Source organism: Echinococcus granulosus (assembly GCF_000524195.1).
Source record: "Echinococcus granulosus chromosome Unknown EG_S00002, whole genome shotgun sequence".
In the NCBI taxonomy this organism is placed as follows: domain Eukaryota; kingdom Metazoa; phylum Platyhelminthes; class Cestoda; order Cyclophyllidea; family Taeniidae; genus Echinococcus; species Echinococcus granulosus.
This window is the reverse complement of record NW_020170382.1, coordinates 602,565-627,725: the sequence shown is the minus strand read 5'-3', so window position 1 is coordinate 627,725 and position 25,161 is coordinate 602,565. Positions and strand designations below refer to the sequence as shown.

At 41.6% G+C, this 25,161-nt stretch overlaps 2 protein-coding genes across 2 annotated transcripts in view; one reads left to right on the top strand and one right to left on the bottom strand. All coding sequences in view use genetic code 11, as the record gives it.

Moving 5' to 3' along the window:
* Nucleotides 1-5,905: 5,905 nt before the first annotated feature.
* On the top strand, nt 5,906-21,664 carry EGR_00463 (Centrosomal protein; the record flags this gene model as incomplete). Its single annotated transcript, XM_024489712.1, has 21 exons — nt 5,906-6,023; nt 6,096-6,193; nt 7,230-7,380; nt 9,221-9,543; nt 10,333-10,449; nt 11,477-11,659; nt 11,868-11,960; nt 12,032-12,094; nt 12,241-12,444; nt 14,581-14,781; nt 15,028-15,267; nt 15,471-15,671; nt 15,864-16,082; nt 16,510-16,710; nt 17,234-17,482; nt 17,603-17,740; nt 18,210-18,377; nt 18,938-19,246; nt 19,620-19,940; nt 21,288-21,511; nt 21,598-21,664. 21 exons carry the CDS (start codon nt 5,906-5,908, stop codon nt 21,662-21,664), a joined length of 3,888 nt encoding a protein of 1,295 aa, XP_024355709.1.
* Nucleotides 21,665-23,018: 1,354 nt separating this feature from the next.
* Nucleotides 23,019-25,161, bottom strand: part of EGR_00462 (Methionine synthase reductase) — a gene marked incomplete at both ends in the record, with an annotated part of 5,187 nt that continues 3,044 nt past the window's right edge. The window contains one exon of the mRNA XM_024489711.1: nt 23,019-23,192. Within this exon, the coding sequence (XP_024355708.1) occupies nt 23,019-23,192 (174 nt within the window). The remainder of the gene's footprint in view (nt 23,193-25,161) is intronic.

Here is a 25,161-nt window from a genome sequence, read left to right as displayed (position 1 = left end):
ATTGAAACAGCTTTCTGCGATTACTTAAATTTTACATGCCAATGTCCTTTGAACTCACTTTGTTGCCCTCTTAATAGTTCAGCCTATGCTGACGTCGGAGTCCGAAAATATGCCACTGATACAATGTTTAACATTTTCAATTTTTATGGTCCCCTTAAAGGTACAAACTGGCTCTCTTGTTTTGGCCAAAAATAAATGCTCTCAAATGAGGTTGTTAAAAGGTTAATGTTTCCCTCTAAGAGTCTTTCTCTCCTTTTCGCCCTGCTTAACGTGTCCGGAAAAATCTTCTTTACTTATTGGACGGAAAGCAGTACACTAAAGTATTCCTTCTACTCGGTCAGCTTGCTTTTTTTCCTGGTTCATGCATATTTGAAAGAGATTTTAGGAGAAGCATTTGATTTAACATTAATTTCACTAATGCATAGTGGTGTTAAAAATCATTTGTTTTACAAGGCTGGGTGAGTAAACAAAGCAATAGACCTCATTTACTCTAGAATTGAAATTTCCCTAAATTTATTTACACATTGCCGCCAGGGTATGAAGAGAGGGTATCGTAGCTCCTTCGTAGTACTATCTCATTGCTTCCCACTACTCCTGTTAGCTGTTCTTTAAGCTAAAGCCCTTCTTTGAACCGTCAGTTTACTAGTCGGGTCACGCAATCCATCCGTTGGTCCACGGAAAATGAATTTTGACATGAAATTTTGTTATCAATACCAGTGTAGACCTTTAAAGCACAGGCGACGTTCTAAAATGCAAACGCAATAAGTTGACTGCCGAGACCGTCCATGGCAACAGTTTAGCTGTATGCTCTCCATTTTTGGTCACCATCGTGGTGCCACAGTGAAATATTCAGGCTGCTTGTGTCAGTGGCCTATCAGCACTTCTATCCAAGTTAAATAAAATTTTAAATAGGCTTTTACATTCAAAGTCCTCAGAGATAACTTGAACACTAAATTGTATCTAAAATACCAAAAGTGTTTCAGGTTTTGTGGTGGGATGCATCGTTAATAGCCTATATATGAAAGAGGGTAGAATCGCTACCATGGAAACGTTTTTGAGGACAATTATTCAGAACAGAATCATTTAATACAAAAGGTAAGATAACTCCTCAAAGTCAGTATTTGGTAATTACTCCTTCTTGGCTTCTTAGAACTTGGGGCCTGTGCAAATGACATAAGCAGCTTTGTGATAGACTTTTCAAAACCGTTTAAATCCGGTGTCACTCCATTCTTTGGGGGTCGTGGCACAGATCATGGCAATGAAGTAGTGATTAAGAGCAGACACAACGCCTTAACACCATGACGGCTACTGATTCCGTGGAAACAAGAATTCTGACAATTTTTAACCTAAACTACATGGACGGCCGAACTGTACTTGACAAGAGCAACTCGAAGTTCCCAGGGTTCCTTATTATCCACTGTCTATTGTAAGGTTAACTAAAATTTAAACTTCCTCTTAAAATCTCAGCCACTAAGAGGTGTGCCTTTTAAAATAGGCATTTTAATTTGCCTGATATTTTAAGGTTTTTTGAAACAAATTGCCGATTACTTTGAGGCAAAATGTCATTCACAACGGCCGAAAGGCTCGGATATTAACAGAATTGGGGCTTTTAAGCATCGCTAAAGTGCTATTATGGTTGCCACGAGGGCTTCCCCCGCTAATGTCCCACCGAAGGCAATCAACTTACCACTTTGATACACACGGTTGTTAGGGCTAAGAATAGTCACAGAGTGGGATGTTAAAGCAAGAGTAAAGTGTACTCAATTAACAAGTGACAACAAAGTCAGACTGATTAAGAAAGTTAGAGGAAATGAGATTTCCGTTTATTATAATGGGTTGAAGATATTTTTAGGCAAGATATTTGATTACATTAGACTTAAAGTGACGGATATCCATTTACCACAGGCATGTACTGTAGCCCCCGAATTTTCGCTTAAGACGAAGGAAGAAGGTATTTTGCCGATGTGGAGAAGGCCAAAGGAGGCTACTGAAATGCTCTGAAGGCCATGTCGCACAGTAAGAGTAAAAAGTCTTGGCCCTTACAGCCTAAGAAACCCAAAACAAAGTTAGCCAATTGACCCCAGATTTGCGTCTACCAATTTTGATGCCAAATGTTAGGATGAAAGATGTCGCAAAAAGTTTCCAAGCCGTACTTAATATTCATGTTTTAATAAAGCAACTTATACCGTTGGGATTTTCACCTCTTATAAGCCAAGATGAACGTATAACTCCCGTTTTCAGTTTTTCTGTTTTTGATATTTAGTTGACTGAGGAAAATGTATTTTACCATTTCAAGTAGTAGTATTTTAAAGGCACTTTTTTGTTAAATGAGGTGACTTTTCAGGAGCGGAAAGATAAGATTTCGAGATCGCATTTTACACACTTATTGTTCAGATTCCGACAGTGGTGCTTGAGAGGCAAATCCCGCATCACACCACCGATTTTATCGCATTGCTGTCTGTCTCACGGCGACTTGTATCTGGACAGGTGCAACTCTTGGATTCAACTAGGTCCGATAGTATAATTGTAAACATTCGTTATCCTTTAACTGTAGCTGCAACTATTTGTTTTGGGGATGGCCGTTGTTCCTCCACGAGTCAGCCTCGCCTTTGGGCCAAGCGCAGAGGCCCCAGGCCCTTCAGTATGCATATTCTGCCCGAGTATCACGTCTTCTTTTGCCTTCAAAAGAGTCCTGCAATGCTGATTTGGTGGCTGCGAAAAGCGGACCCATCATTAAGGGCATGTACTGCGAATGCAACAATCTGTGACTATTCCTTACAGAAAGGTTGAAAATAACGCCTTACTTCGGCAAGTACCCCAGTCCCGCATTCTACAGGAATTCTATTAACAAACAAAGCGACCAACTTTAGCCATGGCCATGAACCATCTGAAAAAGTTTCTTAAGAAGCTGTTCACCGTACCTGCATGAAGATGTCAGATAGGTGAACATGCTATACCTCCTCCATTCTTCCACTAGCTGGATATAACGCAGACAGGCAGAAATGGCTGAGCAGTATTGAAGTCAGCAGAAAGTGGCAAGGTGGAATAGATGCATAACATCAATCCCTCGAAATTACTTTAATTAGCGTCTCATATTAATTGACTCTGCTTATAAATCGGTGTTCCAACGGCTACTAACTGACATGCGTGGTGACCAGCCCATTCCCTCGCCCCTCCGACACAGTATCCAGTAGGATTGTCAAGAGGTATCAGTGAGCTTGTGATCAAATAACTTCTCATTTTATGCGTGAATTTGCTTGTAAAGCATCAACTACGTTGTAATGACCTACGCGAGGGGTTGATTAAGGGCAGCATCAGTGACAACTCTCAATGGGAGAGGGAAGTTATGTAATATGCTTAAAACTTCGGTCATTTGTTTATCACTTGCTTTGGTTTCGTGGACACTGGAGGCTTTGATATTGCACTTTGATGGGCGGCATGGTCTTAAGACTCTGCCAGCAGCCCAGCATTCCTTTTACATGTCTTCAAAGCATATTCCGCCCTAATATTATTGTCTTCTTACGGCTTCAGGGAAGTCTCAGTGCGCTATGCATACACTGGAAAAGTGGCATAGCGACCTTTTAATTATGGAAGACTTTGCTAAATTGCCTCACTGAAATAAAATGGGTTATTTTAGGCACTGCATAAGGTGATAGAAGACAAAATATTTTTGCCTGCACAATGTGGATCACCCCACAACTTCCCCATGCCTACCCTGCCATCGTAGCACCAAAGTCATTCACCTCCATTCGGTAGCCATGTCCGTCGCATAGGACGGTGTCTCATTGCTTCTTGCAATTAGATTTGTCCAGTAAATTGGCTCCCTTATAACTGTGATGGTTTACCAAGTGTGTTGATGTTGTGGTGAGAATCGCATTCGGAAAATTTGTCTGAGTATGGCCATGTGAATCGCCTGTTTCCTCTCAAGACGGCGACTTCTTGGGCATATAACTTTCAGTTGTAATGACAACCAGAATGGTTAATAGCTTGATAAACTTTCAACAAAATTTAACTAGTTTATTATAAATGGTTGTGATAAGGCGAAATTAAAGTTAAAATAATAAGTATTTCTTTCAGCTTTTTATAGCAAAATATTTGCTGTAGCCTGTACAGAGTGATAAACATTGCACCTCTAATATTGTGAGCCACAAATTTGATAATAAAGTTATATCTTTATGGTTTTCTTGAAAAATAAACACTATTCAATCATTTGCTGCTCTCTTTTCCTCATGGGCCTCAATGAAACGCCGATATACAAGTAACTAAATTTATAGGTTCATCCTCGCAAATCGCAGTTATTAAAAGTCACATCATTTTGCACGTTGGTGACCAGGGCCATAATTACGTGACATGCATTTCTTGCCAATCTATGTTAACTCACTGCACCAAGTGGTGTCTCCAACAAATTGAGCTTCAGTAGGCAATGTAGATGCTATCTCTTCTTAGCCTGAGAATGATTGCTCCCTTACCAGCTCTTAGCAAAATCATTCCATAGAGTGTATGTCTTTTTTAGGTTGTGGTAATGGCTTTTCCCCTAGGGAAGGGATGGTGATTGGGTTAAATTCAACGCCTCCCTAATAATTCCACTTGCCAAATAATTGCTACTGACATAATTCAGTAGGCTTAAAAATTACGATTAACAGTGGCAACCCACACATTTTATATGCCCAGGAAATAAAATAAAGCAACGAAAGTCTTGCATTAAATGATGATAAATTGTATCTATTTATATTTATTTATATTCATAGATGGAATTCTGGACAGGTTCTTACTTAAAGCGAATTAAATGAAGTGGAAATTTAAAATAAAATGAAAAATAACATCTCATCTTTGAGTAATCCTCAAAAAAAACTTAAAAAGTTGACATTTTAAGGCTTGATTAAGGTTTTAAGGTGTCTCGTGGCTAACAGATAACCGGCCGTCGTAACTGCAAATGCCACTTTTATGTGTCGTGCATTCTTTCCTAGTTTGTGACGACTGATTTTAGTAACTCTTGACACAATAAGGTCGGTTATGTCAAAAACAACCAGGTATCCTCAAGATACCCTTTATTTGTAAACATCTACCCTACTTGGTTATATCTTCATGTTAGAACTATAAAAGGTCTGAACTTCTGTTACCGGTTTTTCTTCTGAGGCCCTAATAGTGAACAAGTGGTTACATTTTGGATGATATTCTGTTGCAATTCTGTTAGATTCTGCATATCATCTCCTTCAAAGTAATCTATGATCGGGATAGCATGAGTTGTCGAATAAAGTTTTGACGTGATACGAAGTTGGTAGATGTCGTAGCAACGCCGATCGTTCCTAGGGTAACACTGCACACTGAGTGTGCAATGCATCTACACAAACACAAGCACACACACACACACACAGAGAGAGAGAGAGAGAAGAGGCAACCTACTCAACCCCCTGGTTCATTCCGCCAAGTTTCAGCGCACGTAACGATGTCCGAGTGTTCTATGGTCTGCTTCTGAGCACTTTACAGCTATGCCATATAAGTGACCTTCTTTTTCTGCACTTCAACTTTTACATACTTCGCTAGTTACCCTTTTGGATTGATGTAGCCTTGAATTTAAGGTTGAATGAAATTCCACTGTCAGGGTAACCTCCGCTCAGCAGTAATTAATATTAACCTGACCAGCAGATAAGGCTATTCTCACGATTTAATTCAAGGCGCCCATTCTTTAAAGCTGACCTCACTATTTTTATGGCTAAAATATTTAGAGCTCTATAGTATACCGTCAAAGTTTGCTCGATTTGTACATGCTTTTTACTAATTTCTGCATCTTTAATTAAGAAATGCCCATAAATTACATGTGACCCTCTTTAACAATGATAACAATGAGTATTTAGCCCTATGCCATGACTTTGATGACCGAGAAAAGTTCACTTGTACTGTACAGATGGAAAACAGAAGCAGATCAGTTGAAAAGAAACTGGACGAGCTGTTACGAGAAACCTCCAAGGAGAGATCGGAGAAAAAGTTCTACTCCTCAAACGTCGAGCCCAAAGCATCCGCAGGTATTGGTTTTAAATTTTTTCTTGGTTAGTGAGTAACTTTTGCAGGGAACGCCAAATGCATGTGTATTTTAGATTCAGGTATTCAGCTCATCACCTGCGAGGACCGACCCGTCCGCTTGAATGATGCACAACAACTTTTAAACGAAAATAAGATACAATTGCTAATGAAGGTAGACCAATGTTCATTTTTTATTATTAAGGATGAAACTATTTGTCTGCAATGTGCCATTTTGTGACAGCGTAATCAGAGAGAAAATTAAGCCCTCTTCAAAACCGCCCATTTCCCACAGCTGGTGCAGTCGCATTTCCGGTGGAATAGATATACTACTAAACCTTATTTTTCCTATGTTTCATTTTAATCTTCAAATCCTTTAAGCTCTTTATTAAAGGACAAAGCATTAGTGTAGTTTGAGGTCATTGACCTCCGCAATTCCGTGATGGACAGCTCCGTTTGTAGTTACGCTTCACTTTTATAATTTTTGTGTTAAAATTTACTGAATTTGCGGTAAATCTTGCTCCAACATCCAAAAGACAGAATTTTGTGAGAATAAATGCAGGGGGAATCCATAAATGGACAAAAGGCTTAATTCCTCCGTAATTGGCCAGTTGAAAAAGTCCACTAAGGCTGGTTTTGCAAGTGACAAGCTTACTCAGTACCACTCGTTGCTATGCCAACCGGCGTGTGATGGTAACTTGCGTTACTCTGAGTGGACAACAATACACTCACTCGGACACATTACTGGGTATGAAACGGTGGGCAGTGGAGGGGAATCATGTGGCAAAACGGCCTTCGTTCGAGCTCGCCTAAGCAGGTGGCCCCACAACCAGCCAAATCTGTGAGCCGATTTTAGAAACTTGCTCAAGCTCTATTCGAAGCCAAGTAAACTTATTAAAGATAAACCGTCTTCAATCACGTAAGAGGTGTTGAGGAAGTGCGGTTACTTTCTCCACAGATGCGACTAATGACCGCTCATTTTGATATCGCATTTCGAATCTGCTTTCTATTGTTGAAAATTGTTCCCTCCGGTTCCTTGTTTGTCACTAAAGCGAACTATCTGTGTTGTCCTAGTAACTAGCGGTCAGAATATTTCTCTTTAAGACAACCCCCTTCCCTGAGGCTTAGCCAGGCCTCACCCGGACACGTGGATCAAGTGCCTACCAGACCTAAAGCCTTTAATTTTAGCGTGATCGTATTGACCATTTTAGGAAAATGCAAAGCTTAATGATGAATTAAGAAGCATGCAGCAAAACGAGGTGGATTTCGAGAATGCAGCGCGGGACGTTCGCACCCTCCTCCTACGATCGGAAGAGGATAAGAAGCACCTGATGAATAGGATTGAAAAACTCACCGCCAACGGTAGGTTGTTGCATTAATGCGAATTTGTTTTCGGCGGCGCATGAAGTAATGCTGGCTGCTTAGAGAAGACGTTTCTTGCCACGAAGGAAGGATGTGCGATCACTTTTGTACGATCGCGTGAGTGCCAACGTTGTTCGCAGTAGATGTTTGGCTGGAGGGCATCAGTGTGGTAGCACCTCACCTTGACAGTTTGTGAGATTAGTGAATATATATACATATCTAGTATAAAATACTCGAGCAGAATGCGTATCATCGACATGCGGAAGGGCCGAGGATGCTACTGTCTTGGCCCAGAGGTCAGGTTTTTGTGGAGGGGCAGTGGCGGAACCCTAAGACGGCGGTCACCAAAACCGAGAGTCAAACTAACAATCCAGGTATTGCGTTATTAACTCAAATAAAAAGATGTTATTTTTTACCGTATTTTGTCTAATCTGCCAAATATGATCAAAGCCAGTTCAGGTGATGCCTTCATTGAAGTTTGGAGAAAGTTGGCACCTCCTTTCCGCAAATGCAAATGAAGCATTTGCTCTCACATCTACTTTTTTCGTCTGATCTTTTTATTAAATATTACACAAATATAAATTTTACACAATTAGGGCATAAAATGTGGCTATTTGTCATTTTTCTGGCCATTTTCTAGTGCTTGAGTTTAGATTTTGGTGAGTAAAAGGTCCTTCAAACAAATCCACAAAAACACTTCCTTTTATTTTGTGAAATAAATAATTGACTAAAATAATTTAAAGCTTGATTTACTCTTGGTACTGAATCAGAAACATACTCACGCATCAATATCCTTCTATTCATTTGTCCTGCACCGAAATTTGGGAATAAGCGGCGATTTCTTTGGGACAACTTAGTTATTGCAGCAATGGTTTGTATTTTGAGATTTTTACTTTTAAAATTTTTAATCCTTTTGCTATTTGCGTCCTCGTCTCTGTGATTTCACTAGCCATAGACGTCGAACCGTCGTTTGTGCTGTTAACGCATCAGGGAGGAGCGCTCTCTGTGAGGACCGCACACGCGACTTCACGGCCACCCTGAAGCTCTGAGGTCCGCCTTTTGCCATGCCAAATTAAAACAACAATATTGTGTTGCCTTTTATTCTCGATTCTAAAAGTTCAGCTTCAGGGTGTGAATAGAGGTGGCTGTCTCCGGAATGCGACGCAGGCCTTCACTGATGTGACGAACTGTCATCGCCTTTGACCTTACTTCCTTTCTGCATATGACATGGGTTGTTGGAGAGGCATATTGAACTACTTGGAAGCCCATTTTACCCCAGTGATAATAAAATTCCTTGCGTCCTCCATGAGGTGGTAGTGTCTTGCAGATTTATATCGGATGGACAGATTGCTATTCATATACCTAAGTCTCTAACGTAGGATTCTTTTTGCCTTCCATTGACGCTTTGTGTGGATACCTCGGACTCAGTTGCGAAAGTTATGGGTCTTCTTTGTGCTTTCCACTGTTTTGATCACATATATGGTACAGCTTTGGGCTACACTTAGTAAAATTAGAAAATAGGCAGCAACCTGCGCGAAATTCTTCATGCGAATTGTCTCCTGAAAGAGCAGGAAGATCGTTGGCTGAGTATTTTATCAGTGCATGACCTAGACCTCAGACCCAGACATTAGGTTGCTGTTTATGAAAATTGAGTTTACGCGTCATGAAGCTTCCTTCTCATACCTTCTTCCCATGCATGATAGGTAGAGTCGAATGTTTAAGATCTCAATGATATTGGAATTGTCTCTTCATTTAATGCTATGTATTTTACATAGCTATATGGAATTATCCCAAGCAATTAGATCTCGAGGATCCCATGCCTATTCAACCATTGTGGCAGGGATAACTGTCATTCAATCCAGCCTGTTTCTTCTAGAACGAGTCCTCATATCAGAAATTGAGCGCTTGAAGCGCCGCGGTGGGACAACTGGAAGTACACGACCACCAAGTCAAAAGAAGTCGGGTTCTCTGGAGGAGCACATTACGGGGCTGGAGCAGGACCGGGACTACTGGAAGAATCAAGTGGAACTCCTGAGTCAAATGCTCACCTGTCCCAGTATTGTCGGCCCGCGAAGCACCACCAACAAACAAGTGGGTAGTAGGGTCTCCTCTGCCTCAAAATTAGGTCGAGGCAAAGCCCAGAAGGATGAACGAACGTCTAGGGTAAATATTTGATTCGAATACTTGTAATTATCTGCAATTTAATATCCTTTCTGCTCCTAAATGCCTCGTTTTTTACACTTCCAGTTAGTACCGTAACTATTTACTGCTTAACTTGCATGCACATTTCTTCCTGGTCGAATCAATTTAGGTCTTTGTTATCCGAATTTCCGATTTTTTTTGGTTTAAATACGTCACGTTTCTGATATAAATGGATTTGCAAATTCTATTTCATCACTTGAAAGCTTAACTAAGTCTTGCCCCTTACTCACCATTTCTAGCCTACTAGAAGCAATTATACTTATTATTTACCTAAGCTACTTCATCGTCCGTGTCTCTAATACTTAACTCCTGTCAATCCTGTCCTGTTAGACATTGGCTTATAAATGTCCACACGGCTGGCAGAGTTAGTTCAACCCCTCCAGGCAGCCGTTATAATTATGTGGGATGCTAGATCGGACTTGGTTATAGGCGCATCAAGCAGCCAATATGCTTCTATTGAGGATAGCACGATGTGGTTGACTAAATGTTGTTAATTAAAACAAATACTCTTTTTTGATAGGCTAGAGAGACTAGCCGTTGTAACTGACTTGGGCCAAATTTCACCTTTGAAATAATTTCACTCCACTTTCCCTAAGTGTTTGGAAGTTTGCCTCCGAGGCGGAGGCAACTGCCCTATTATTGAGTGGTTGAAGTATTTCAGCATTTTGTGACTTACAAACGACAAGCATTGGCTTGTGACAGTTGATCTGATTGGGCAGTGAATGTCTCTTATCGTTTAAAAATGTGAAGATCGAAGAGGACCTAAAGGCCCTACAGGAGACAAGGAGGGAAGCGAAACAGATGAAATATCGCCCGTTTGCAGGGCTGGGACTCATTCCTCGATCCCGCAGTCTTCCACGTGAACAGGTAGAACTTTGTTGACTTTAAAATATGCTTTTGTAAGGAAGGTTTTAAGCCCCGTGCAAATACAGCTATTTTTCCCAGTAAATATGAGGCGATTGGGTTATTTTAACTCAAAAACTTAGGATTCTGTGTTTGTTTTGTGACATCCAATGGCGTGCCACTGCTATTGATGTGATCGTTGCGTTTCTATGAATACGAACTTTAATTTTTAATTAGATATTTAAGTGGAGACTCAGTAAGCAAACTGGTTGCTGAAAACAAGCTACAACCGCATCATTCAGCCACCGGTGTAAGCTGATACCTTAAACGGCGCGAAGGATAAATGACTTTCTTGTGGAGATTTTATAATGCTTTCATAGAGTTTTACACATTCTAACAGTATGCTTTTGTTGAATTTGTACCTTTTGGTAGTATTGGTCTACCAATTAGCAGTTTTTATGGCTTTCTCTTTGTGTTTTTAACGAAAGTATTGTTTTACTGGACTAAGATACGACACTGGGATACCAACCAGCACCAAGTGTTCTCGTCTCTTTTTTTAAGTTATACTACTCTAATTCGCAGGGGCTGCTCCCACTTATTTATTTAAACGCGCAAAAACTTATGGCACTTCACCTGTATTTAAAAATAATCACCTTTAACACTTGACAACAGGTACGCATTGTTCACTACCTCGGATGTTCATACTTCAGGCAAATGGACATTTTTTGACCTCAGCAATTTCTTTATAAGCTTTAACTAACACCTGACAAAGAACTATACCATTAAGTTATTTTTCTACCATGGCTCCCTATCGCACTGCCGCTTTCGAGTGGTGTCAAAAAAAGGAACAAGAAACGCCGTCGCCGATAAAGTAATGGATTTAAACAACAAATAGATTTCCAAAAATCGCCGAAGCAGCGTACGTAGTTCCAAAGCACTATATATTGCCATTCTATTGAGAAGACATTATATAGACACTCCCTTTTAACAACCCAACTCTTAGTTTAGCTTTTTAAATTTGAAGAACTGGTTACATTTGTCAATCCTTCAGTCGGTTCAGGAAACCCATGTCCCAAATCAAATTAGGGTCGGCCGGAATGCATTGCCACCCCGAAAGTTGAAACAACACCTTTCCTTTGCGATAATTGGCATAGGAAAGAGAGCAATGCGAGGAAACCGTTTTACGGTAGCCTCAGTCACCGCCATAACCGGGCCTAGTTCAGTCTGTACTGAGGTACGTACAGCACCCTTTAGACAGGAAATGTAACACCTCTAATGAAGTTGCAAGTTGGGGAGTAATTTCCGGTAAGCGTTTAGTTAGTGCTGCCGGAAACCACGGCATAAACTGCTCACTAAAAAAATGCCAGGTTGTGGTAATTAGTATCGTTCTAACCAACTGACTGACTATTATGGGCACCTATTTCAATCGTTTTATTCCGCAGTCGTTTGAAAAATCTCTGGAGAACCAAAAATTGCGAATTGAACGAGACGAACTCCGAATGCTGCTCACTCGCTTCGAAAAACGCATTCAGGAGGTCCGTTTTCCATTTTTTGGGACTGCTTCCCTCAGCGGATGGCTATTTTATCTTTTGTATATTTTAAATAGATTCAAGACAATGTGCAAACGCTAACTAAAGAGCGGAATGATTTGCATAAACTATATGCCGATGTAAGTCTTTGCATTGCTTTTCTTTAGTGCCAGTGCCGAGCTATTCCAATTGTCTGGAGTAAATATGACTTTAAAACCGTGTAAAATTGTGAGGACCACATTCACATGCACAATCAAGTACAATCTTGCATCGTTACACTCCCCAGGGCTTATCACTGGTGTACTTCTTTTCCAAGGCTAAGAACGAGATTCATCGACTACACCACGACCTGTACGACGTGCAGAACGCAGCTAGCCGACGGGTGGTCAATCAGGAGGTGACTGCTCGTCTTCAAGCAGATTTGGAAAGAGCTCGGCGCGAAATTGAGCATCTTTCGGCTGAAAGGGAGAGTCTAGCTGCCAAGTACAAGGTAAATTAGTATTTAACAATGAATTAAAGTGTTCTTCCTTGATACTGTTAAGAGAAGCTCGATTTTAACTTAAACGTTATTGGCTTCCCCATTATTTGTTGCGTAAGTCATTGTCCACTTCTTTGTCAAATTTTGACATCAATTTAGTGCTGATCCATTATATCGCCGCTTTTGACTTTTTAATAATAGCTGATTTATTAAATGACGAGGAAACCTGAACGTGTTTTTCCTGACCACTTCATTATTTGGGTTGTTTTAAAAAATTGGCACTAAATTGAACGGAACACCTCTGAAATATGTGTCATGTCCTCACAGACTTGATAGTTGTAAATGTTGTAGTTACTAATGATGTCTGTGGTATGTGGATGTTTTCTTTCACATGTTGGCAAAGAAGATGAAGATATTAGGGATAATGCATATGCTCTGTATTAAAAATGAGTTTTCTGTTGCACACGGCAGCAGAAAACCCTGTCTCTCAAGGTCTCTCTACAAACAAAATTGTGTATTTAAAAAGGAACACGAAACAGCATTTGCGATTTTCAGATCAGGCAGTAAACTCCGCTACGTTTATCTCACCCACAATGGTTTCTAAGAAAGTTTGCCTATATTTTCTACTAAATTCTGCACAATTGTATAACTTAAAAGCACATTTTAATTGCATCCGTTCCTTGAGATTTATTCCATTTATGTATGCATCTTTTTTGAAAACAAGAGCACAATTAAACGGCACAAACACTCCTGTTATTATTTGGAGTTTGTTTAAAATAGCCTTTTTATAGAGCAAAATCACCTGCCTTCAGGTTGGCGTTTCCGACTTCCGATTTAAGGGTATTTTGGTACGATATGGTGGTGCAGTTGCACCCTTACTTCATCAGTTATGCCTCAAATGAAAGGTATTTGCTGTAAAGAAGTTTTTTGTATTTAATCCAGCTGGCAAAATTTGGTTTGATTTAATAAACCTCGGAAGTTGTACAGGACTTGCCCCTTTCCCCCAGCCCTTTTTCTTACAGGCTTTCGGGCTTATTAAATAAATAATGATGTAAACCTTAGGTCTTATAGCCGTAGTTTTCTATTTTGATGCTGAGCAAATTGGAACAGATGCCTTTACTTGGATTTCTTGATTTCGCAATGGGATAAAGTAACAATGGGTTATGGCGACTGCGTAGATTTTTTTTGGGAGGTTTGGGTCACATACTATATCCCCACAGAGGACTGTGTCTGCTTCTCCTAATAAGATCAAAATGACTATTATCCTCGTTCTTGTCATCGCACCTTCTTTTGGGTTGTAACTGGCAGTATCTAGCTGGATGACTTCACATCCGCTAGTCAGAAGGTGGAGTACAAAAATCCGGAAGTATTTTTCTAGGTTATGGAAGAAAACGAGGAAGCAGATAGGTGGGATGAATAGGTGGAGTATGAGTTCCATTCAGAACACGACCTCATTCCCTTGCTCAAACGCCTGATTGAATTATAAAATCTTCAAAGACACATTTGGATTCGGACTATTCTTGTAATCTGTGCTTGATGCCCTCCTTCTGCCACCAATACTTAACTCCATCTGTCAATCTCATTAGTCGCTTGGTAACGAAATAGAACATTGTATGGTTCAGAACCAGACGGTTAGTTATATCAAGATGTATAAAAATTTATTGACATTATAAAAGTTCGTACTAGTCGGATTCGAGGCAGTCCTGAAGACTTCATCTGGCTTTTGGGCCTAAAAATAGCTTTGTTATCGCACAAATATGGTGCGAGACTAGCCCAATGGTAACTAAATGCGAGAAAATAGAAAAGGCGGACTTAAGCACATCGATAACTGAAAGAAACGCCTTTCTGAAAATCCGTTTTACTACTGTGTAGCTGCAAAAAACTGTACCTATTCAAAATATTTGCTGCCTGAAGGACGACTGAGATAGAAATCCTGGTTTTCCTGTCCTCACCTAGCTCTTGCCCATGCCTTCTATCTTAGACCAAATTGTATTTATGATAGACCAAGCTAAAGAACCCTAAATAAACTACATGTTGCCTGGGGGCATACGAGAAGGCGATCTTCGTTTACTCCATTCTCGCGCTTCCATTTGGTGCCATATTTTGGCCAATATCCAATTAGAAGAACTCCTACTCCCTGTTATCTAGAAGGCGACCGAGGTAGAGAGCGTAGACAAGCAGCGCCACAGCAAGCAAATGGACTACATGGAGAAGGCCCTCTGCGAGGCCACCACCGAGCGCGACGAGGTAGTCAGTCGGATCGGTCAGCTAAAACGGCGGCTGGAGGAGCTACAGTGCAGTCAAGTGCAAATCGAGCAGCGTCTTACCGAGAGGAACGAGAAACTTAAGGTGAGGAAAGGTCTTGTATTGCCACTTATTAATCTTCAGCGGTTGGCTGGTTGGTTGATGAGATGGTTGTGAATCGTAGGTGGTGGAGCGTAAGTAGAACAATACTTTCCTGCTTTCTGAAACTAGAATTCTTTTTTTTACTCCAAACAGTACCTGAATAGTTAAGCATACCGAACACTACAGTTTTATGCATAAATCCGACAAAAACTATCTACCAACTATCTCTCTCACATTTTACTGAACCAGAGGTCCACTGAGGAGGCGAACGGCCTTCGCGGTGAGCTTGAAGGTCGGCAGAGGCTATTGGAGGAAACGGAGGCCAAGTTGGTTGCTGCACGTCAACGAAACAGTGAACTGGAGGCCGTCTACCAGCGCGCCGAGGCGTCGATCGAGGAGATCTCCCGACGCCTACAGCTGGAGCGAGAGGGGTGCGAACGCTTTCAAAGCGAGCTGCAGGAGGCCGCATGTGAACGCGTGAAGATGCAAGTGGGTAGATGCTGGTATTGCCGCTTTGTTCACATTGACTCCATTTTATTACCAGTCTGGTGGAGTCGGAACAACATTTAAAGCTTCTTCCTACCATTCATTTTTTTCTTATTTTTGGGGAAATTCTGGAGCTGCTGGGAAATAGATTATTTCTCTACTTTTCTCTACAAATAGCTCTCAAAGAAACAAATTTCTTATTCCAGCAAGAAATGGAGGAACTCAGAAAAGCCAAATCCCAGCTTCAAAAGAACAACAAATACCTTGAGAAGAAGTACATGGTGACGGTTACAGAACGGGATGAGGTCAACAGCAATTGCAACAAACTCGCCACTGCCATCAAGAACCTGGAACAGAAACTAAAGACCGCGGAAGATGAAGTCACCTCGTGGACCTCGAAATTCCAGGTTAGTTTGTAATTAGATATTTGTACGGCATTCGACTGGCCATTCAATTCATTCGTTGAAAAAGTTATTTGGTATTGGTTCGTTGACAAAGATGCCACAACCCGCTTGGAGTTTTAGGAGGTGCATTCCACATATTTGACAAAAGTGCTGACGGGTTTTAAGTTTTCATAAATCTTCTTTCTTCTCCTACAGCTTGAGCGTTCGGCTGGTGCAAGTTTGGCAGAGCGCTGCTCGGTGGCTGAGCGTCGTCTGGAAGAGAGCGAATTTCGCACCCAGGATCTGACCAATGAGCTACGGGAAAATCAAGATGCCCGCTATCAGCTAGAGCGACAGGTCAAAACGTTGGCAGATAATGTTGACAGACTAAAATCCAATGTAGAGCGATTGAGAGAGGAGAATGAGTCACTCAAGGTGAGTATCGACCATTTAAAATGGAGGTTTTACGATTAGAACGAGCTTAACAATTGCTGACGATAAGGGCTCTGGGCATTAGCGAGTGCTCTTAGGTTGTGATTTAAAGGAAACTAGTGAATTGTCTATTTGCTAAAATCCTGAGTGTCTGACTGCCATTCCCTTAGTATTTGACTTGACATAGTATCATAGATGCAAAGGTAGGCCTATGTTAGTAGACCTTTGATGGATTGTGAAGAATTACGTATGCGGTGGATGGCCTTCATTGTCGATAGATCCGATTGCGAAATTTATCTAAAAAATAGTGGAAATGGGACAGTCCTCACATATAACTGAAAATAAATTCAGCTTTTCTTTGTTAAAAACATGTTTGTTGAACGTTATTCTTCCAAAAAAGGGGTTTGTAACTTTTCCACTTGACTTTCAGTCGGACATCGATTTGGCTAACAAGGATAAAATAAAGCTGGAGGCATTAATTGAAGATCTCACAGCATCTAATCGTCAGCTCGTTCGAGATCGGGACGATGTTACACACCGTCACACTGTGGCTCGTGAAAGGATTGCCGAACTAGAAGCTGCTTTGCGCTCTCTCGAGACCGACCTGAAACGCCAGACTGAAGCTGCAAACGTCAGTCAAAAATATTTTTACTAATAAACTAACAGTAGTAATTATTTTTCTCTCACTTTCCCACCTTACATGCCTTCACTCACTCGGTAGCTAAAGGACAATTTGTCAGTAGATTTACATGCTCGTAAATAGTGACAATATCAGCAGCGGTATCTTTTGTTCGTTAAATGCTCTCAAATCACTTTCAAAGTACGAAATCGGAGATGTATAAAGTTCTCTCAGATATAATTTAAAGCATTACCCATTACTGGGATCGGTTTTCTGGATTGTAATAGCTTCCCAAATATGTTGATCCAGTAACTTAGGATCGGAAATCGCGACACACTAGTTAGGCTCAAACTGTAAACGTGCGTTGTGTTATTTGTGGTTGAGATTAGTGGCCTTGAAGAGTAGGAGGACATTAATTTAATTACCTCCATCCATGAAATTGGATTTGCTACAGAAGTCAAGATTTTATGAGTGTCTTTATGGCAAAATAAATGATAAAATGAGATTATAACTTGATTCATCGACTCTACACTAGAAGGAACATCAGATGGTTGTTGACTTGCAAAGGCAAAATGAGGCCATGAAGCAGCGATGTGAGGACTTGGATGCTGAGCTGACGGAGACCATAAACAAACACCGCAATGTGGAGGATCGATTTCATCAGGTGGAGCTGCGCGCAGGTCAGCTGGAAAGGGAGCTACGTCTCGAACACGATGATTATCTCCAGGTCAGGTCTCGATTGGAAGCCACAGAGGAGCAAAGGGACGCTGAGGAGGCAAGTTTAGTTATTCTCTCAGATACTAATTTGTAATAAAAGTTATAAAAGTATGGAAGTATGAAGCGTGAGATTTGGGGAAACTTGAGAAAAAATATGCATCACTGACATTCTCTGGCTGTCGTGCAGGCCAATCGAAAACTCATGGCTCAGCGTATTTCTGACCTGGAGGCCCAATTAACCTCTCAACTAATGGAGCTTAAGGAGGCACGCAGCACCCTCGATGAGAATGCTCGTGTGCTCACCCGCAAAGAGGAACAACTTAGGGTAAGCCTGCCTCGTTTTCCCTTATACCCTCTTGTACTATTGAGCGTAGGTCATGAGGAAGTATATTGTTTACTTCCTTGTCCCCACTCATTTTGAACGAACATTTCACTTCGACTATTCAGCGAATTTCAAGATGAAAAGTTATATTTAGGAATGGGAAGTGACCTTAAATTGGATCAAGGTTTGAGTTTGAGAATGTAAAGAGGCACCTTTTTCCTTCAAAGCTGCTTGATTCCCTGTCTTTACCTCGAGGTAGAGGTGTTTTGTTTGACTCACCGAAGTTTGGAAAGCCGCAGCTTGCGCCACTATTTCGGTATTTTCCTACCCTTGACAGGAAATTCAGATTTGATGCCTAATGTACTTCCTGGTACCAATCACCAGGCCAAGTAGATGTTTTAAGGTCTCATGTTTGCTTCAACACTTGTGAAAAGTTGTGTAGCACCCTCAGGTCAAGTTCTCTTTGCGACAGACAAGTCAAGCAGCTGAGCAGTCGCTGAGGAGTGAATTGGCCGCCGCACAGAGCAGCTTGCGCGAAAGCCGGCGGGCACTGGACGGAGGGGAACAGGAGAGTGCTCGGATAAGAGATGAACTTGCAGCCGCCATGAGGGACCTTCAGCGTCTTCAAGTTGAACTTCATGTGAGTTGAAGGCCGACTTTTTAGTAAGACCTGGCTGTGATAAAAAATGCAGCATTCCCAACGTCTGCTACATCTCATGAAAAAAAAACTGAAAGACAGATCTATTAAAATCAGGTAACCAATAGTGACAAATCGCTTATGTCACTCCTTGCATATTGAACAGGATTCCTGGAACTGAGTTCTCGATGCTCTTTGTTAAAAGCAACAATGATTTAGGAGACTACCTGTTCTTTTCACGATGTCAAAATTCGACTCAACTTGTCGGTGGCATGTGGACTGTTGTCAGTGCTGCTACCATAGCAGACCGTGAAGGACCGGAGGACGCTGAAAGCAAATCTGGTTTTTTCATGATAAATTTCAAGAGGTGATTTCATTACTAAATCGCCTAAGTTCCTTCCTGTTCCGGCGAACTCGATCACTAAGACGCTTTGGAGAAATCCAATTCTTACGTGAACACACCGATATTCTTGATAATGTTACTGTAGGAGACACAAGCGACTTTGTAGTTCAATATTGAATCATTACCTGCATTGCTACCAGTCTTGACATTCTTTCCGAAGGAGACGACGGATGAACGAGAGTCTTTGAAGGCTCGAGCCGATAGCTACCTGTCGGAGTTGGCGCGACAGGAGCGTTTGCTGGGCGAGCGGGCGAGGGAACGCGACATTCTTGCAGAGCAGTCGCGCGCCGCGGTCGAGGACGCGGAGTTGTGGCGCACGCGTTGGACTGAGGCGGAGGCGGCCGCAGCAACCGCGCGTAGCCACAGCGACGAGAACGCGGCAGAGGTGGTTCGCCTGAGGGACGCCCTTGAGGCGCAAAAACGCGAGGTCTCCCAATGCAGAACTGCTCTGGAAAGGGCTGAAAATCAGGTAGGGGCAGGAAGAACAATCATTACAGATTGGTGTGAGTGAAGTGAAAATAAGGAAATAAAATTGGGGCTGAACGACCTCTCTTAACTAAGTGGTTTGCCAAGATTTTGGGTAGACTAAACAAATTTTAATGTTTTTACATTTCTGCAAATCGCGTTTTTAATTAATGAGTTATGATAGCCGGTGGGCTGACTAATTCAGTCTTTGCATTTTAATGAAAAGTCTCATTTATTATGACTTCATCAGGCAGGAGAAACCAGTAAAATAACTTAAAAATGGTTTTTTTTTAACAAAACTCGATATACGATCACTACGATAGTGCTATGATGAATAAATTGCACCCACTTTACTTCATCCACCCTCAAAATCACAGGTCCTGAGTCTGAACCAGCAGGTAGATGAGACGACTGAGGCGGCGGGCCTAGCACGAGCAGAGTTGGAGGCACTGGCAGCGGAGGTGTCACGACTGCGTGACTCGTTGGTGCGTGCAGAGGCAGCGCGAAGCGCGAAGGAGCGTGAAGCTGTACACTCACGAGTCGAAGCCGAGGAGGCGCGCTCCAAGCTGCACTCCACGGAGGCAGCGCTCCTCCAAGCCAATGAGAACGCCGCAACAGAGCGCGAAAACGCACGTAACGCTAATCTCTTACTGCAGTCAGCCCGCGAGAAGGAGCACACGGCCACTCTAGAGGCCCAAGTATGAAATGCATTAAAATCAAGTCAGCACTAAAAGTTATAAATCAAAAAGGTTTGTTGGTGATAGAGGGATTTTCCTGTAACGGCGATTGATCGTTCAGCCCGTCATCAGTAAGGCATTCCAGTGGTGTAAGCGTCTAGGAGGCGGCCATTCATCTGCCATGGACGATCCAGATCGCGGTGGTTCCCGTCTCATAGCTAATGTACATACCCTTGAGAGTACTCAATTAGATCTTGAGAATCTGATTCTGAACCCTTGGTCATCACGGAACCTGCCAGGAAATAAGCTTTTTACGAGTATTTGCACGTTTGAAATTTGGTCAAAGCGGCCCTGAAATTTTGATGTGCATCTGACAAATAAATGTACTCTTCACTTTTAAACCACACCCTTTAACTTGTGGCTTATAAAGACCTTATTTGAGTTGAACTCCTCAAGCAAGTCAGTACCTGAGATAGCCGACCTTGAAGAACAATCTTTTCAAGGACAAGAGAGTACAAACAGCTGTTGGAATGGGGATTTTAATGGATTACTGCGCGCAGCAATAACATTCAAATTCATGTAGTTTGAGAGAGAGTGAGTCATTGTAATCGGAACTTGAATGTTTTGTTAACCACCAGCCTCAAATACGAGACGCTTCTCGTTGGATGCCGTGGACGTATCGCGTCCATATATGCGTGTAAAACTCAGATTAATTAATAAGGGCCCGCAATATTCACAACCCTTTAAAGGGAGAGAAGGTACCACAACCACTGAGGCTCAAATACTTAACGACTTGATGATTTACGCGACCTTGATGTGCTTTTCTCGTCGTCTAAAGGAAGGAGGGCACCACCAATTCTGTAGCTTAGATACCTTGTATTTCAGTTTGTGTGAATTTGAGGTACTCTCAGAAGAAAGCCTAAAATAGATTACATGTATTTCTGAAGCTCATAATCAAGTTTTTGCTTCTGGAGATAATCGAATTCGTACATTATGCTAACTTTCAGGCTTGAGTACTGTGTGGCTCAATTCTCACGAAGTTAGAACGCTCTTCCGCGAATACCACTAGTGCAAGTGTCGACTTCCTAACTAAAGTGGTCTAGGAGAAGTGGCCCACTACCAAATTTGGATTCTGTACGATCTAAATTTTGCGACTTCTCTTCAAAAATTCCACACACTGACCAAGTCCATGCCTCACCGGCTGCAATATTCATGAGGTTTTGAGGATACATTTGCACGAATTCGACGCAGTCCCTTAGGGGTGGTGAGAATTGATTCTGTTTGCAGGTTTAAAAAGTCCGGAGGGAAATGTAGTGCAAATATTGAGAACAATTAAACTAATGATATTTTTTGCTTATTGCTATGAAGGAGCGCATGAATGAGGTGATAATGCTGCGAGAGCGCGCAGTGATGGCCGAGGAGAGAATGGACGCGCAGCAGCGTGAGAACGCCCGCCTCTACGAGCGCCTGGCGGAGACAGAGAAGGAGGCCTCGCGTCTCTCGTGCAGCCTCTCCACGGAGCGTTTCGAGCGCGAGCGTCTCTCCGCCGAACTGCAATCTGTTCCCACCACCTACCGCCCTTCGGGCTTTTCGTGAGTTCTTTCACCTACATTAACTATTACCTCATGTTTTAACCTCTTGATATTTAACGTGCTTCCTTTTCTCCGTTTATTTTTAGGGGAAGCTCTGGCCGGTACACAACCTCGCGACTTCGTTCGCCACGTCGTGAAAAGGAGGAAATCTAGGTCTGGTGCCCATCCGAACATCCTCACACGTCTTCCAATAAGCGGTTGCCTATGCCCGAATTCGCACCTAGCACGAAAAACGCAAACATCTGGGAGTGTATGATCTTTTCTTAGGCCCTAACCAGGCTGAAATTGGGTCTAAGATACATATTATCACAGTAGATAGGTCTATTGCAAGTTAGGTTACACATGAATGTACGTATCAACATTTGTTTATCTAATATAAATAAAATTGAACTATGTAGCTCAAAGCTCGCTGTGTGGGTTTTGATGGGATTCATTATAAATGTGGTGGGCAATATAGGGTGTAGAACGAAAAGCTAGCTGCAACTTGTAGTCCAAGGCTCGGTTTTTAGTGTAAAGATTTCAGTGATGAATGAAAAAAATGTACGTGGATTCGCTGGCGATGAAACGGTTGAGCATCCCTACTCCGACGTGCTCAGATCGCAGGTAAAGTGCGCTGCTTCAGAGGTTGATCTCCGTTTCGGCATTTTGGCAGCTGCATTAGTCACTTACATGCTCTATGTAATTGAAATTCAGGAATGGAACCCTCAATAAAGCAGAACAATGACTAACATTAAAAGTTGCGTTAAAATTTAAGTCATGCCTTTATTCACTTCGTTTCCCACCAACTGAAAGTCAAGCCAGGCGAACGACTCGGCCGACCGCATTAAGATTGCACGAAGGTGAGCAGATCTCATACTACGCACTCTTAAACAAGCAACGGGCTGGTTCGCTTGTATCCAGTAGCCCAGAGGAATAGGTTTGCAGGAAAAATTTAGCCCACGTCTCCATATTCTTGCATTTTCATATCGAAGATCCTCAAACGGACAGGGACATACAAAAGTTGAATCAAAGTCGAGGTTTTAAGGGCTTGAAAACGACCAAAATCCCTCCTCATCAGCTTCACCGTTTGAACACAAAGGCGATACAACGTTACGGAAACTCGGGAATTACCGAGTTGAATATTTCAATACATTTGTGAGAACGAAACTTCAGTACAGAAACAAGTTGCTAAGATAATTGTAACGCATGGGGGTGGAACGCCTTCTTTCATGTAAACACTTTGACATACAGTTCTTCTGTTTCATTTGGGGTTTTTGAAAAAGATTGGGGAATCTTCACCCTCAATATTTTAACATATCAAACCCAAGACAAAATATCAGGCAAATTGCTTACAATGGAAATAACCTGAATGACAGTAAGAAACTTCCGCCAAATCTTGCGAACGACTCACCTGCCAACATTGGAAAATAAAACAAAGCCATGTTTCTACGAGAAAATCTACTTTTTTCTTCAAAGAGTGAAGGAGAGTGAAAGACTGTGTAACAAACAAGATATCACGAAACTGGATCTAGCACCACACGTCCTCAATGTAGCGTTTCTCTTTACGCAGTTGGACAAGAAATTCTGCTCCTGCTTTCAGGTCGACACTGTCGACATCTTCGGATGCTTGTTTCCAGGTGGCAAAGAGAACCGTCCATGCAGAAGCGACAGCCGGTGCCATTCCTTTGGCATCACCACAGACCTAAACAAAAGGAACAAGACTTCATGATCTTTCAAACTGCTGCAAAAACGGAGCTACACTGAATAGTGACCGTGCCTCGTTCTTAATGGTAATTGCGCCCATTTACCATTAACATCAGGAATTGGATACCATCCGGAATTTTATTCCAAACATCAAAACCTCCTTTATCTATTTGTACTAAAGTGGCTTTTCCAGTTTGCGAATAAATTCTACAAACTATTCAAAGATATTTAAGATATAAACTTTAAAAGCATAGTAACGTATATCTTCTGAAATGAGAAACGTGTTTTAAATCACACCACGACTGCAGCTTAGGATAGAAAGCCATAAACCCCGATTATAATCACCATAAACCATGGCACACGAAGCAAAGGAAGTAATGATACATCTTTTCCTGAAATTCATACATATATTGTGAAGCAATTTTTCTTAAGCATCGGGACTTAGATTTGAATGAGAGACCAAATCACATGGTACTATGCACAAATATGGACAAAAAGGGCTCACATTTAACAAGAGGTATTGACGACACATCGAGTCAACTTGACTCGCAAAAGATAACGCTAACTCTTTGAGACAATAAGCAATAAAAAAGTTTAATCCTTTATGGATAGTCTTATAAATCAAAAGGAATGTTGGTGAACGACTGCAAAAATAGATTATAATCAATACGGAATTGAAAATTATTTCCAATGAAAGCAATGGATGGGATTTTACTTCCAAATGCTTTAGTGGCGTTTAGGTACGAAACATAACAGCGCCACTTTACGCATCTTCAGACTAGGAATTTGCCACAATAAAGGGAATGGAGGGCTACAAAGAACAACGGCGGGTCGAAATCGTACTTGTGATCAAAACGATCCAACACCACGACTGCAACTGCAGGAGCTTTTAAAAGCAGTGCTTCCAGCACTATCTTTTAATGTTCCTCTGAAAGTTGGATATGTGGTGGTTTCAGAACCCTCGCATACCAATGATTCACTATGCATCGAGCCAGACACGTAGGTCGGTTTACGATGGGAAAGAAAACCCATTGAGAAACAAGGAAGCGAAAATTTGAAAACTGTTTTTAAAAACCCATTGAATTCCCTTTAGTCTTGATGGATTAACTGGAGCCTCATGAAGATATAACCCACTTTTTATCTAAAAATCTACTACGCTTTCAGATTCATCTTTGCAAAAAGGATAGGAAATATCCTCAACTGCCAATTCTCCGTCGTTTAGGTGCCAAATTATGTGAATGGTTTGGGCGCTTATAATGCCACTATTATTCGGAAATTATAATTACCTTCAGAATTTGGGAGTGGGCACTTGTAAGAAACGTCAAGTTGTACCACTATCAAAAAACAGCATCTGCAGATTTGACAGACTAGAATGACAAATACTCCGATATTTATAATAATAGATCGTCCTCAAAAGTTAGTGTTTAGAAAAGAATGTGTGTACCTCCCTCTTCAAGACCCCACTTCTCACCGTCAACCCGAAATAAAAACCGAGTTGTTCCAAGTAAGAGATTGGCGTTGGATTGGTTGTCTAATCACTCGAATTTACATAGAGTAGGTTCTGAACTGGGTAAACGGCTTGGTTGCTTGCAAAAGAGATATGCCTACGCTCACGGGATTTCCATCACACGAAGTCAAGCAGTCCGAATGTTTGCGAAAAATGGACTTTGGGAACTTCACCAATCAGTTTGCATCCGCTTTTAACTCGTTTCCTTGATTCATCAAGTTTACACAAATTAAAATGAATATCAGACCAAATAATTGACACCAATGTGGTCTATCAATCTCCCATTGTTTGAACACCAAACCGTGCAGATGGCTCGGTTGCTTACAATGGACCACCAAAAAAACTTGCAGTTCCGCTAAAGGTATTCATTGGTCATTAAAATTATGCTTGGTTATGCTTAGAAAAATCGCCAAAAAATTACAATCACGCAACGCTTCCAGTGCACCACACCGAACCCATT